Source organism: Ammospiza caudacuta, chromosome 3, assembly GCF_027887145.1.
Source record: "Ammospiza caudacuta isolate bAmmCau1 chromosome 3, bAmmCau1.pri, whole genome shotgun sequence".
Taxonomy (NCBI): Eukaryota; Metazoa; Chordata; class Aves; order Passeriformes; family Passerellidae; genus Ammospiza; species Ammospiza caudacuta.
This window is the reverse complement of record NC_080595.1, coordinates 39,053,018-39,067,800: the sequence shown is the minus strand read 5'-3', so window position 1 is coordinate 39,067,800 and position 14,783 is coordinate 39,053,018. Positions and strand designations below refer to the sequence as shown.

Here is a 14,783-nt window from a genome sequence, read left to right as displayed (position 1 = left end):
TGGTAAAAGTGGCTATTAGTTTGTAGAACTAAGAATTGGAAAATGTTTTTCACTCTGTTCTAGATTTAAGCTAATAAATCAGTTTTCTTGGGAATTAGTGAATGTACTTCTGTTCTAATGAAAACTACAAAAGTATATCAATGGGAAGTGGGCAATTAAAGACTTATTTGGATATATTATTGTGCTTTTTTTGTTGCATAGCTTAACTCTTTCACCCCTTTTGTTTTTACTCTGTCGTCAAGATCTTTCCAAATACTTTCTAAAGGCAGACTTTATCCTTTTCATTTCCTGCCTTTTTCTTCTTCCTTCTGTAGTGCTGTAACCATGCTTCTTTCTCTTGGACTTGGTTCCATTTGTTTCAGAAAAGTACTGCCATATAGCAACTGCCTAAAAAGCATTTTTCAGTCAGTATTTGTCACTTTGTGGACTTGATGCGAATCCAACCAAAACCATTTAATTTCATATTGCTGTTCCTTTGGACATCAAATTGTCATTGGCTTATTGATCCTTAACAGAAGTTGCACCTGTGATACTGTAGTAATTAAAAGGATACTCATTAACAGAGGGAAGATAATACCACATATTTCACAAAGGTACTTGAGATTTCAAAAGGCAATGGGGCAAGGAAAGAAAGTAGTGTAAGACTTTATTGTTGTTGTTGTTTAAAGTCTGCTATTGCAAATGTTTGCTAGACAGCAAGGATAATTTTGGGAGGTAGCTACAATGCCAAATTTGGCAATTTTGTCTTGCTTGTTCTGTACTTGTCCTTGAGCCTTAAACAAGATGAGAGAAACACCACTATGTCCCTGTTGTAATTGGATTTTTAACTTTTCTTCTTATCAACAGGTTGGGGCTGCTCTGAGGCCAGCTTTTTCCCAAGATACACCATCTGATATAACTGCAAAGGCCTGTCAGGTACAGTGGAAAACGTTCACATCCTATAAGCAAAACTAATTTTCCTTCTCTTTGGAAGAAGGATGCAAAAGAGAAATAGCATCAAATGGCTGGAAAGTCTTGTAAACTTTAGCTGTCGTGTTTTTGCAACACCTTTTGAGTTTCCTAGTAATATACTTTGTTCCTCAGATGTGCAGAAGTCCTTTCAGGGAGCTACATCAAAAAAATGTATCTGGAACTAACTATGTCTTCATATGAATCCTGCAAGAAAAAAAAAGGAAAAAAACCCCTTTGCTTAATGAGACCAGTAGAAGTTTATTTATTGTCTTTCAGTCTGATCAGATGTTTGGATTACTGACAATTTACCTTTAAACACTAAACTTCTGTTCAGTTTAGTGTTCTGTTTTAGAATTTAGAAGACCTGAGCATTCTCATTACAGTCATAGTAACAACTTGTCAGTGAAAGTTTGCTAAAAGATTCTTTTTTCTGAATGTGTGTGGGATTGTTTTCCTGCATGTGATGTTGTGTACTGCCATTTAAATCAACTATCAGCAACATAGCTGTAGTAGTATGTGGTTTTCACAGCTAAAGAAACTACTGTTTAAAGCAGCAGTTTTGTTAGCTATGCAAACATTAGTTTTAAAAATAACTCTGTGTTTCTGAGTTCTGTTTAGTAAATTTGGGTCATCAGGAGTGTGATTTTGTTTTGTTCTTTTACACTTTTAATTTTCAGCAAAACTTGCAAGGATTGCTCAATTACAGCATAACTTGGTATCTATTTGTAGGAAAAAAAATGTTCATCCTGATTTACAGAATGTTTCTGCATGTTGAAATGAGGAAGCAGTTTGTGTGAAAACATTTAATATTCCTTATAACTTGTCAAAATCTTCTCTATTCAACCCATTTCAAAGCAGATGTGTTCACTTACAGGATCAAATGGTTGGAGATTAGGTTTGGATATTTAACTCCCTCTAGAAGTTACATGGACAGAGATGAGCTTTCCTGAAGGAGTTGGATGTTATAGTTTTATGTCATTAGTGAAACAGGTGTTGACTTGCTCAGCTGCAGGATTGAAGCTGATCTTACTCCTACTGTGAATGAAGAACAGTTTTGTGAGAAGTTTTCAACAGCTTTGTTCTTTACCTGTTTGTGACCCTTCTAGTGTTTGTGTTTAAGTTGTTTTTTTTTTAAATATGTCCATCATTCCAGATCATGAGAGAGTTCCTTCCCCAAAGGATTTCATGTAACTAGTTCTTTAAAAGCAAAGTAAATAAATTTGAGATAGGTCAAAAATGGCTTGTAAAAAAGTTTGTAAAACCTGAACTGCTTGAGTTCTGTGAGTTTTTTTGCTTCTGATCCTTATCCTTGTAGAATAATCTCCAGAGTAAGAGCAACTCGTCTGAAAGAATTTATCCCTTTTTCTCTGTGTAGAAAAGCCGCTGCACAAGCTGCTTCTATTGCCTGCATTATGTCTGGCATGAATGTCTTTCAGAGGATGAATGCCAGTGTATAGCATTAGTCAGGAGCAGCCAGTCTGTGTGATGTTTGTTATTTTAAGTACCTCTTTGGATCCATTTAACTCAAATGAAAAGTTGAGAGACACCCAAATGTCTGTCCACAGATTGTTCTAGGTATAGAACTGTGGGTTCCAAATCATAGCTCAGTCTTTCAAATAATTTCTAGGTGTTTTCTTGACAGAAATAATTTGAAAACTTCCCACTAGTATGGAGCCTTACCTATTGATTTGAGATGTTGAGGGGTTTTAAGGTATACTGTTGTTGATTGCTGCCCAGTATATTCTTCACAGAGAATGCAGTGACTCATTACCTGAATGATTTGACCAGACACTTGGGAACAGAATAAAAAAAATCATTATAACCTATTTATGGAGGATGGAAAAATTTTTAAAGTATTTTCCATGTCTCTTAAGTTCTCTTGTAATATGCCTTGAAAATATAACCCTTGTAACTACTCACCTGAGCAATTCTGTTGTCATGGCTGGGGAGAAAAAAAAAAGGAAAACCTGATTTAATTGTGTTAAGCAGGATGACAGTGGCTAAGTTTTCCTGGTGGTTATTTTTTGTTTTATTTTCTTACATTTTTTTTTTTTCATTTTTAAGGTTGTTGGGTTGTTTTGCTGCTTTAGAGTAATTCTAAACTTTGTTGTCTAGGTATGTAGCGCTTGGATAGGAAGTGGGGTTGTAAGTGACCTGAATGATCTCCGCCGAGTTCACAACCTTCTTGTCTCTTCCCTGGATAAAGTGCAAGCAGGAAAGGGATCTTCTAGCCAGCTTTACCGAGAGAGTGCAACTACTATGGAAAAACTGGCTGTTCTCAAAGCATGGGCTGAGGTAAGCCATGACCATGAAATCTGCCAAAGTATTAAATGTTTTACAGTGTAATAGCAGCCTCATACCTCATACTGCCTGTACATACCTTCCTCCTAACTTTTTTCAATTCTACTCTGGGATGTTTTAAACTCATTATCTTTCTCTGCCCTTCTGTTGAGCCATATTTACATTGAGGCTTGGTTGTTCTATGTTGTGTTGCACTTTTCTGAGTAAAAATACGCACTCACACCATATCAGATTTTGAATTTCTTCCCATCTTACTGCTCTTAAAATTGAAAAAAAACCCCCACAAACAAGAAAACAAAGAACCGTAAAAATCAAACAACCTTAAAATATATTTTAGGAAAATATTGCAGTTGGTTAACCAGCCAACCAGCTAGTTAGTTAACACTGTCAAGTGTTTATAATTTACACATTTTTAGAAAGTAAGTGTCTGGCCAGATTGTTTTAGGAAAGTCCCATTTATGAACCTAAGCATTATATATATACTGGTAGAAATAAAAGAAAGGATTTAAATAAAATGGAGTTTTATTGAAAAATCTCTTTTTTCCAGTAATTTTCTGATGAATTTTATCTGTGTGGAATCTGTTACAGTCACATGGGAAAGACTGCTGCTTTCCTTTCTTTTTAGAATCTCACAGCACTTACTTTGACATGTTTCACTTCTAGGTGTATGTTGTTGCCATGAAAATTAAGAAAGAAGCAGAAACCAAACCCAAGCATGTTTCAAAGAGCACAGAGGAGGATGAGGATGATTTTGGTACCATGGATGAGTTGCCACCTGACAGTTTGATAACGCTTGTACAGCCTGAACTGCCGGCACTGAGCCGGCTCTGGTTGGCTGCACTGAAAGATTATGCTCTTTTAACTCTACCAGCTGAGTTTGCTACCCAGCTTCCACCAGATGGTATGCACTGGAATTTCTTGTTGTGTTCTGCAAAACAGAAAGAAACTGTAGCTGGACATTCAGAATTATTCTGTAAATTAATTAGTATGCATGTTTTTTATGCAAGTGATAAATTCCTACCTGGGCATGTAATAGCAGTATTTTCTAACTTTGAATCTTCTTTCCTTCAATTTGAAATGAATATACTCTTTATTCAAATCATTGAGATCATTAAAACTTTGTCTTTGTGGAAGAAGGAGTACTTCTTCACCTCTAATACTTTGGTATCAAGTGCAAAAAGATTTTGGTTGTATGAAAAACATGGTCCCTGAGATTAGAGCAGACATTGTTTTACAGATTAAGAGTGAATGCTCTATATGAAAAATGCTGCAAGATCTGATGACTGTGCCTGCCTTTCTTGCTCTCTTCTTACTGCTTTACTGAGGCCAGTGCACTTTCTCATGAGAGGTACTAATTAATATTGCTACTAGAGAAGGAGAGTTGGAATGTACTGCCACTAACAAGGATTATACCTGATTATGTTTGTGATCAAGCACACCCAGAATAAATATACTAACAAATTCTGAATGCATGCTTTTTATCTGTTACTTGCAGAGAATCTTAGAATTACCTTTTCTTTGTTAATTTAACAGGAGGAGCATTTTACACTCCAGAGACAATTGACACGGCTAGACTGCATTACCGGAACTCCTGGGCTCCCATACTACATGCAGTGGCACTTTGGCTGAACAGTACAGGATTTAATGTGTCAGAGTCAACAGAAGAGACTGCTGCAGCAATGCCCAGTTCCCAGAAACGTGCTACATCCATTATGCTAAACCAGACACCTGGGACTCCACCTACCACTAAATCTTTACCAGAAATAAACAAAGATCGAATGCATTTAATTTTGGGTAAGAGTTACAAGTTTAGAATTCAGTAGCAGCATGTTATGGTATGAAACACAATGAAAATGAGAAAAGAAACTTTGCTTGAAATCTTTGAAGTTTAAAATTCATTACATGTCTGGACAGTAAAGTTTTGAAAATCTCTGTCTCATCCTCCCTCTTATCTCTCTGCCTTCTGTGTTCTTTGTAGCTTTGACAGAATATTTGTCAGTGTGATTATTGTGATTTATGTAATTGACTAAAATGAGTAGGAACTGTTCTACACTGTAGTATAATGCAGGTGATACAAAATTTTGTGCTTCAAAGATGCAAAAGCTGTGAGGTTAATTAAAATACACACCCCTATAAAACACTGCTCAGTTGAGAGTGATATTTAGCAAGTCACATGGAGTAGCTTTTGCATCAGTTTTTCATCTGTGAGTAGCATTCACTGTTTCCCTTTGTTGTTACCTAACAGCTTTAAGAGGTGGATGTAATCTCTTATTCTGAGGAATGCCAGAAGTTTGCTGAGATACAGACATTTAAATCTGGAATTAAGTGCTATATGTAGATGAATATTGCATGATTTTTGGAGCTTAACTTCATTTTGTTTGTCTTTACATTTAAAGGAGTTCAAGAAAATTAAACTCAATTTACAGCTAAAGGATTCATATCTCTGACTTACAGATCTTTAGAACAAAGTATGAATTTCTGTTCAGTAATCTTAAATTGCTTGTTGTCACTGTGCATTATTTATCCTGCCAAATTTTGGGGAAGACATGATGCAGAAGAAGAAGTGAATACAAGTCTTCTGCATAGACTCTCTTTTAATTGAAAGGAAGAATTGAGAAAAACAGTTGTGTTTCTAAAGTTTTTAAGAACCCACTATACTTACAAAAAAATTCAAACGAAAACTAGATTTTATGATGGTATGAACATTCTTTTTTAACTATTACTCTTTTCAGGTGTTAGTATACAGTTTCTGTGTTCCCCAAGACCTGAAGAGCCCATAGAGCATGTTACATCTTGCTTACAAGCACTGCATACTTTATTGGACTCCCCTTGTGCCAGGATCCATATTGCAGAGGATCAGGTAATGTATGAGCATGTTGTAACAATCAGCTTTTTCCAGGTCTTGGACTTTCATCAATGATGATTACAAGAGCTGTAATTATTTTTTGTGTGAGAAAAGTATTTGTTCATCATAAGTAAGTGACACAACAATTAAGAATTGTTTAGTCCTAATGGATGTTTTTCTATGTATTTTGTTTCACTGCAGCTCCTTGGTGTTGAACTCTTGAGTGTGCTTCACCGACTCCTCCTGACCTGGGATCCTCCTTCAGTCCAGCTGCTGGTTACAGGAGTTGTCCAGCAGATAGTAAGAGCAGCTCAAGATTATTTGCAGGAAAAAAGGAACACGCTAAGTAAGATTCTGTAAACATGGCTTGCTTTGCAGAGTAAATAAGCAACAGGTTTTCATGTTGGGAAAGGAACGCAGTTGCATTAGAGTATTGTTACACTGAGGAGGAAAATGCTGTGTATTCTAGAGATAATTTTGATTGTGTTCATAATTACCTGCTGACTTCTTAACTCTTGTAATCTGTATTTTTTCTTCCTCTGATCATTCTCATTTCATGTCATGATTTTCATTAATTTTTCTAGAGTAAGAGTGGTGCAAGGTATACACAGCGCACCCCTTCTTAATACCTTGTTCAGTTTCCTTAATGTTTCTCTACTGACTGCTTCCTTAGCACATCATTTACCTTTTTTCTGAAGTTTAATGATTTAGCCAGCAGTACAGGGTATTGTGATGTGTCCGTGGCACAACTGACATCCATGAGGTGAGTGAACTGCTCCTGAAACCAGTATGGAAAGTTGCCTGCCCAGGAGATCTTGCCAGGAAATGGAGCAGACTTGCACCTGGGCTCTTACTTCACTTATTGAGGGCACTCAGGGCGTGTCAGCTACCGGGATCTCTGGGAACAGGGTGTGCAACGGGAGCAAGGCAGTTGGCATGGAAAGGCATGCTCATGCTGCCCAGAGGTGCTGCTCAAGACTGTGCAGGACTGCTGGAGTCAGCATAATGGTGGCAGTGACATACAACAACAGTCTGCTGACTGAGGGACAATCACCTCTGCTACATCAGAGGTCTAATGACCAGTTTGAAATTCAGGTGAAAATGCTGATGTGCCTGTGCTCCAGAGGCTTGTCTGTGCAGCCGTAGCTGGAAGTGACATTGGTCTCACCTGTGATACATGAAGGAAATGCTTGTGAAGGTGAGCAGACTCTGTGGTGTCAGAAAAGGTGAATGGAGGAATGAAATGTTCTTCAGAGGCCCTGCAGGTGCAGGAGCTGAAGTCCCATGTTTCTCAGGAGAGACAGCCATAGACTATGCTGGAATAAGGCCCTGGAGGATGATGCTTGCATGAAGGTGGTGGCTGCAGTACTGTCACTTCCAGGAACAAAAGGCTCTATCTCCAGATATCCCGTTGGAGAACACTGAGGAGATCTGGCAAGAGGAAAGGAGCCAGCTGTCCTACTTTGACAGATCAGAACTGATAACACTGAAAGGAAGTGAAGGGTGATACCAGTCAGGAGCCACAGGTTGCCTGATCAAGAAGGGAAGGTGAATGAAGCCATGTTAAACCAACCCAAAGAAGCATTCCAGTCAAGCTATGGGAGTCTCATGAAAGGCTTTTACCATCCAGCTGCGTGCTGGAAGGGTGACACTGCTGGTAACACTCAGAAGTGTATGAAGCACAGAATTCTTCAGTCCAGATGCTGGACAGTCCAGATGAGGGTGGGGCTCCATGGATTTGCTCTGTACTTACACAGAAGAAACAGTTACAAAGGTTAATGGTAGTTCTGGGTGCACCAGCTATGTGATAGTGGAGGTCGTAATTTCAAGGGAAAGAAAGAAAATGAGTAGCAGAGCAAAAGCTTTGGCTTGACTTGGCAGACTTTGGCTTGTTCAGGGAGCTTGTAGATGAAATCTTGTGGTAAGCTTTCCTGAAGGGCAAAGGAAAGAGGGATTGTTCATCTTCGGTGACAAAATAAAGCTCATTCACAATGATCATGGCAGGAGGCTGACTTGGCTGAACAGGAACTTCTGACTGAGCTCAAATGTGACATGGAAGTGCTTGGATGTTGGAAATGGGGGCAAGCTGCCAAGGAAGACTACTGAAGTTCCTGGGTATGGAGGAGTGGAATTGGGAAATTTAGGTGGAGCTGAGACTGATGATGAATGTCCAGTGTGACAAGAACAACTTTTATAGATACGTTGTCAGCAGAGGAAATTTGGACCTGCTGCTGAATGGATTGGGTGATCTAATGACAAAACACACTAGAGGAAAAACTAAGGCACTGGTATCTTCTTGCTTACCCCTCCTGTGTCTGTGTCTAATGAGCAAGCCTAGGGAGAGCAGTGCTAGTTACAGCAGGTGAGCATCCAGTAGGGACTGCTCGCAAAAAAGCCAGCCCTACCCTGGAACCAGATGTGATGCATCTCAGGGAGGGCTGATGACATGCTAAGTTTGTTGCAGTCATCTTTGTAAAGCTGTGGTGCTCAAGGAAGCTTTTCAATGAATGGCAAAAATGAAATGCTGTGTCTAACTTTGAGTAAGACATGAGGTGGGGTTTGAGTGAACTTGCCAGTAAGCCTGCTATGCTTGTTGAAAGGTTTTTGAGTAAATTCCTTTTGAAACCACTTCTTAGTACATGAAGTAGAAGAATGTGATTTGAAATAGCACAGACTTACTGAGGGCAATTAATGCTTCATCACCCTCTGTGATGAAATAACTGCCTTTGGAGGTGGGGTGGTGAATATTGTTTACTCAGACTTCTGCAAGGCTTTTGACCCAGTACTCTACAATATCATTGTCAAGTTGAGTGATGTGGACTGAAAAGTAGGAGAATAATTTGTTGGACTGCTGTGCTTGAATGGAGTTTAGTCATTCAAGTCTTAACTGGAAGCTGGTTGCAACTGGTGTACTTTAGAGATCAGTAGAGGATCAGCTACTGTTAAGCACACAGGACAGACAGGAGAGAATGTACCCTCAGCATATTTGTGGATGATACCAAACTGGGCAGGTGGTGGGTGTGCAGGAGGGTGGTGCTGCCTTTAAGGGGAATTTTGAACTGCAGGTCTGAGAACCTGCTTAAGTTCAGCAAAGATAAATGCAAAATCATGCATTTGGGATGGAATGTGCATTGGTGTAGGGTGCTGGGCTGACAGATTGGATAGCAGATTTGCCAGAGGAAGAGTTGTGTGTGTGAATCTCTGGTGTGAAACCTATACAATGCAGACCTATGCAACCTCTGTTATTGGGCTGTCTTAGAAAAGACACTGGCATGTATCGCATGCCAGACACAGCAATGTATCACATGCCAGTGTCTAGTTTTCTTTGCCCTTCCTCCTCATTCTGAGTAAGACAGCTGTTGGCAAACATGAAGGAAGTTCAATGGAAGTCCACTAAGCTGCTTAGGGTGGTGAAGTGTGTGACCTGTGAGGAGAGGCTGAGAGAGCTGAACTTACTTAGTCTGCAGAAGAGAGGGTTAATATGGGATAGAATAGCAAACCCCCTTCTTAGAGGGGATTTTAAGATAAGGCCAATCCAGAGTCTTCTGAAAGGCAGTGGTGGAAGGACAAGAAGCAATGTACATAAACTACAGCAGTGGAAATCCAGATGAGATACAAGGGAAAGATTAGTCACTGTGGGAGCAGTGAAGCAGAAGAGCAGGTGCCCAGGGATGTGGTATCTCTATGCTTGGAGATCCTCAGCACTCTGAAAGCTACTTTCTGAGGTACTTTTAGTGACCTCTTCCTTTTAAGAGAGAGTTCCCTGTTCAATCATTCCTTTGCCATTTTTAAAAAAATCTCAGATACACTGTTTCCATCTTTGCTAGGTAAATTACTTTCCAGGAGGCAACCTGGGAAATAGTTCATTGATACCTGGTTAAATTGGGTAGGTCTGCCAGATTTTCTGTTACCTGAGAGAAGTGAAGTAAACCCCAGAGAATATTCTGTTATTAAGGAAAATTACTGTCTTAATCTGGCACAATGTACTGTTGATAGAAAAACCCCCAACTGATAGCTTTTGCCCATTTTCCATGTAAAAACAGGGAAAAAATTTTGCTGGAACTTGAGGAACCATCATGAACAACTGAAAATGCAGGCTCTGTTCCTTCATATGAATTAATGGAATTGTTTACTGTCAGCCCAGTAAGCTGCTTTTTTCAGATTGATGAATGTGATAATAGTAGCAATCATTTAAATTCATAGGAGCTCTATAGGGGTAGTTCAGGCCAGCTTTGCCTTACTGAATCTCTGTTGCTTTTTAATGGGAGAAGGAAAGACTGCAGCTGGCCAAGCTGCCATCAAAAGAGAGACTTTTTGAACTGAATACACTCAGCTAGACATAGACATAGAATCCTACAGTGCTTTTCTGTTCTCTTATTTCATAATCAATTTAGGCTAGAATAAGATTTTGTCAGAGTGGAACATTTAATTAATAGCTATTAAATTAAAAAAAAAAATGTCCTGACTGTTTATTTGTCATTGGTTGCTGTTAATTTTATGATCATTTTTAAGAGAAGCAAGATAATTAGCTGTAGTTTTATTTTGTGCAAGACTACATTTGTTTTCTAGTTCCAGAAAACAAATTGTTGCAATCACAGTACTTCTAAGGCATTTTAAACCCCTTTAAGTCATTCTAACTAAAACATTTAGTCTGACATGAGCCATGTTTGTCCTATCTTACTGTATAGCAACTTTTTCTTCTTGATTCTTAACTTCTTTGTGAAGAGTGTGTCGTGTCATTTTTGGAGTGGCATCTTAACTGTCTGCTCAGACATTTCTTTCCTTTTTCAGATGAAGATGATAATGAAGAAAAAGAAAATCCTCTTGCTTTAGGAGAGGGAGGTGAGAGTGGTGGTCTTGTGCCTGGAAAATCTCTAGTTTTTGCAGCCATGGAGTTGCTGATGTTCATCCTAGTACGACACATGCCCCACCTGAGTTCAAAAGTGTCGGATTCTCCGAGTCACGTTGCTGCCAAATCCCACCTCTCTGAGGAAAGTGCTCGTCTTGTGGCTGCCACCGTTAATATTCTGTCTGACCTGCCTTCCCTGTGTTCTCCAGCAGGTAGGACACTGTCACAGGATATGTGTGAGCACAGCGAGGCTCTGGTGCTAAAAACAAACTGTAAATACATTGCTATGAATGCTTTAATTCATAGCATTAATAATATTTAGGTAGTTAACTAAATGCAAATTCAGGCTTTTCCAGTGAGTAGCATAAAGGAAATTTGATTTTAAGTTTGCATGCGTGCTGCAGGTTTGCTGAGGAAATTAGCACTGTGGACAAAGGCTGTAGGAGTTTCAATAACACACTTAGATTTTAAGCCCCTGTACCAATCTGATTTCGTTCTTGGTTTTTTTCCCCCCTTTTTTCATGCTTTTGAAACCTTTCAGGCAATTTTTAATCATATTGTTAAAGAACACAGACATTTTGGAGATAATTAAATTCCTGAGAAGTTCATGAAAAGCAGGAGCTGTAAGAAAAGACAATCCTACAGAGGGAAAAACAGCACAATTCATCTGTGGTACACTTGGCCTTGCAGCTGTTGGCTGTCAGTCATTCCCAATGTGATTATAAACTAAATGGAGCTTTCTTCTGCCCAGGAAGACAAAGGATGTGTGTAAGCTGGGATAATTGCACTGAGTGAAGTTCATGGGTAAAAGACACAATTACATGGGAGGCTGTGCTCTTTGACTTTTGCTTTTTGGAGAGCAAATTGCTTGACTGTTGTCTCAAGAATCTTTGGGAAGTTTCACCCACTCTTACAGATGAGACATTTTAAAGTTAGTTCCCTAGTGAGGTGCACTGCAAATAACATATTTGGACAAAGTTATGCTCAAAAGACAATATGGCTTGTCTCCAAACAGAAATTTGTGAATTTGTGCCTTGCACTTTTTTAAGGAACAACAGATTTTGAGTTGGAGTCATGTCCTGTTTTTTATGTAATACCCGATTTTTTATTTTTTTTTTTTTGAGGAGGTGATGGGAAAGAGGGTGGGCAAAAAGAGTAACTGTATTTACATCTGTGTTGTCTGGAGTAGTCTGGAGGGTTTGGCAAGTGGCCACTGCAAGTAGCTCAGAAATGACTGTTAGTTTAAAGAGCAGTCCCTTCCTGTCATAATTGTTTTACTTCATGTGTTTATCCTCACAGCATTCCCAGAAGTAGGAAAATGGCAGGATTTGCGTTTCCACAGATGTGGGAAAATGAAGCATAGAAGGGATATAGAAAGAAGCTTGACTGTCTCAAGTGATCTGTAGATTGATTTTGCATGCCTAAACCCAACAGCACTCTTCTTTCAGTCCTGTCGGGGCTTAAAGTCTGTCTGCATGTGTTATTGAAACTGCTACAGCCTTTGTCCATGATTTGAGACACCCAAACAGCTTCCTTTCTTTGCTTCTGGTAAGGTGGGGCACACCACCTTACTCAGAAAGTGCAGTAACTTAGTTTGGATACTTGTTTCCAGACCTCTTATTTTTGCTGTTTATTAGACCCTCGTGATGTGTAGATCCTTCTCAAAGGTACTTAGCAACCTGGATGACATACCTTGTATCACATGCCATGTGGGACAAAGCTTTAATAGCTAAATCATCATTCCTGAACTGACAGCAGCATTTCAATTGTTGGCTTGTATGACTTGTGTTATGATACATTTCAGTAGCACTGATGAATGAATTTGGTGATGAAATGGTGAATGACACATGTCACCCGTTACCTGAATTGCACTTTATCTCATCTCCTTTGTCTCCAACCAAACACATCCATATTGAGGAAGACAAAGAGCTTATCTACCACACTTTAAAAATTCTATTTTATCTTTTTTTTTTTTATTTCTTTATTTTTAGGGTGTATGACAATCTTACCCACTATCCTATTTCTGATAACAAGGGTATTGAAAGAAACAGCAGTAAAGTCAGCAGATAATAAGGTTCCACCTCCAGTCACTGCAGCTCTTCAAGGCATAAAAACTATTGTTACTCTTCCAACAGTCAAGACTGATGAAACTCAGAAACAATGGACAGGTCTTATCCGCAGCACTCTGGCATCTATCTTGGAAGACTCTCAGCCTGGTAAGTGGTTTCCCAGTGCAGGAGTTAAAATTCAAGAAAAATGGATTCAAGGAAAATGGTATCTGCCTATAACTTAATGTAAGACCTGAATGAGCAAATCTCATCAGTTGCTTAACAAATTTTATTGAAGAAATGCACAACATTGACTTTAACAAAGTAGTTACATCTCAGGAGTTCTCACTTCAGATTTGTCTTTGGTCTGTCTTTGACAGTGTTGAGCATAACCTCCAGTTAGAAGTTTTCCCTTTTACAATGCGTCTGGCATCAGCCTCTCAGTTTTTTTGCTGGCACAAGTCATTTAATCTTAATGACAGTCAGTGTTAAAGTGAATGAGTGGAAAGACAGCCACAGATAATTGTGGAAAGGTTCATACTGGAGTAGGATGTTCACAACACTCTTAAAAGCTTTCTTTGGTGATAAAGAAATCCTGGCCAAAAAATGCCTGTTACTCACCAGCACAATGGTTACTGTCTCTTCAGAGAACTGCAGACCACCTCTTATGGTTCACATACATGCTTTGCCTTGCCCTTCAAAAAGTAAAAAAGATGTACAGTCTTAGCTGCATAGTTAGCAAAAGAGACACAAAGATTTGCCATTTGCATAGTGGTAGTCAGTGAGAAAAACATCCCATTGCATTGCCAAGGAGCCATTTGTTGAGAGTGAAGAGAGGCTTGAATGGAGTTACTCATGTGAGAGATGGGGAATGAGGAGGTAATTGCAAATGATTCTGAAATGTCCAAAGGGGGAGGATCACTAGGTTTGTGTTAACCAAGCCAAACTTCTAATTTGATTTGTCACATCAGCTCTTGTTTTCCAGCCTTTAGTTACTGTAGAGATTTCACAGGCCCTCTTTCCAGAAACATCACTGGCTGGAGACCTTTTTGCAGGCATCAGAAATTTTTCTAGGTTCCTTACAGGAGTGTATGTTTTCCTTTCTAGTCTTCTGTGAAGTGCGATGGATCACAGATGCAAAAATCTAAGCCAGGTCCACTGCATTCAATTTCAAGCATTATCATTCAATAAAATTCAAACAAATTTTAAAATAATTTAAATAATGTAAGAAAAAACATCACTTAAAATGCCTGGAGTAGTTTTTTGAAGTGAGGTTTTACATTATGGCTAAGCCAGTTAAGTGACTAGCTGATATCTGTAAAGGGCAGTCATGCTGTTTTTCTTTTTTGCTGACTTTATATATGCTGTTTCTTTATGCCTCTCAGGGGAGACCAGAACCAATGTGGCCAACCAGACCAGCAGAGCAGTGTTTTTAATATACATTATAATAGTTTGTATATACATATTTTTGTTCCTGTTGTGAATTCATGAATGAGATCTGTGAAGACAGAACTTAGGCAAGGAAAAAAAATTGTGACAATGGCAAATACAGGCTATTTGAAAGGCAGGAAAAATTAAAGTAGGACTGTTCCTGTTGGTGACAATTGGCTGTCAGATCAACTAGTCTGTTCTGTGAAACCTCATGTTAAGTAAAAGTTGTTGCCACGCTGGATATCTATTTCTTACTCTGCTGTATCAGCTGAAGATAATTATTTTAAAAAGTGAAGTAGACCTTTAATGGGCAAAAGATCTAAAAATATCTTTTTTCCTCTTGTTTACACACTGAAAA

The 14,783-nt window shown here is 38.8% G+C and overlaps 1 protein-coding gene across 1 annotated transcript in view; it reads left to right on the top strand.

The window, feature by feature from the left end:
* Positions 1–14,783, top strand: part of HEATR5B (HEAT repeat containing 5B) — a 55,184-nt gene that overhangs the window by 34,458 nt on the left and 5,943 nt on the right. Inside the window, exons 26-33 of the mRNA XM_058802890.1 lie at positions 847–915; positions 3,067–3,246; positions 3,916–4,153; positions 4,786–5,046; positions 5,985–6,112; positions 6,299–6,443; positions 10,889–11,158; positions 12,938–13,162. Of these exons, the coding sequence (XP_058658873.1) occupies positions 847–915; positions 3,067–3,246; positions 3,916–4,153; positions 4,786–5,046; positions 5,985–6,112; positions 6,299–6,443; positions 10,889–11,158; positions 12,938–13,162 (1,516 nt within the window). The remainder of the gene's footprint in view (positions 1–846; positions 916–3,066; positions 3,247–3,915; positions 4,154–4,785; positions 5,047–5,984; positions 6,113–6,298; positions 6,444–10,888; positions 11,159–12,937; positions 13,163–14,783) is intronic.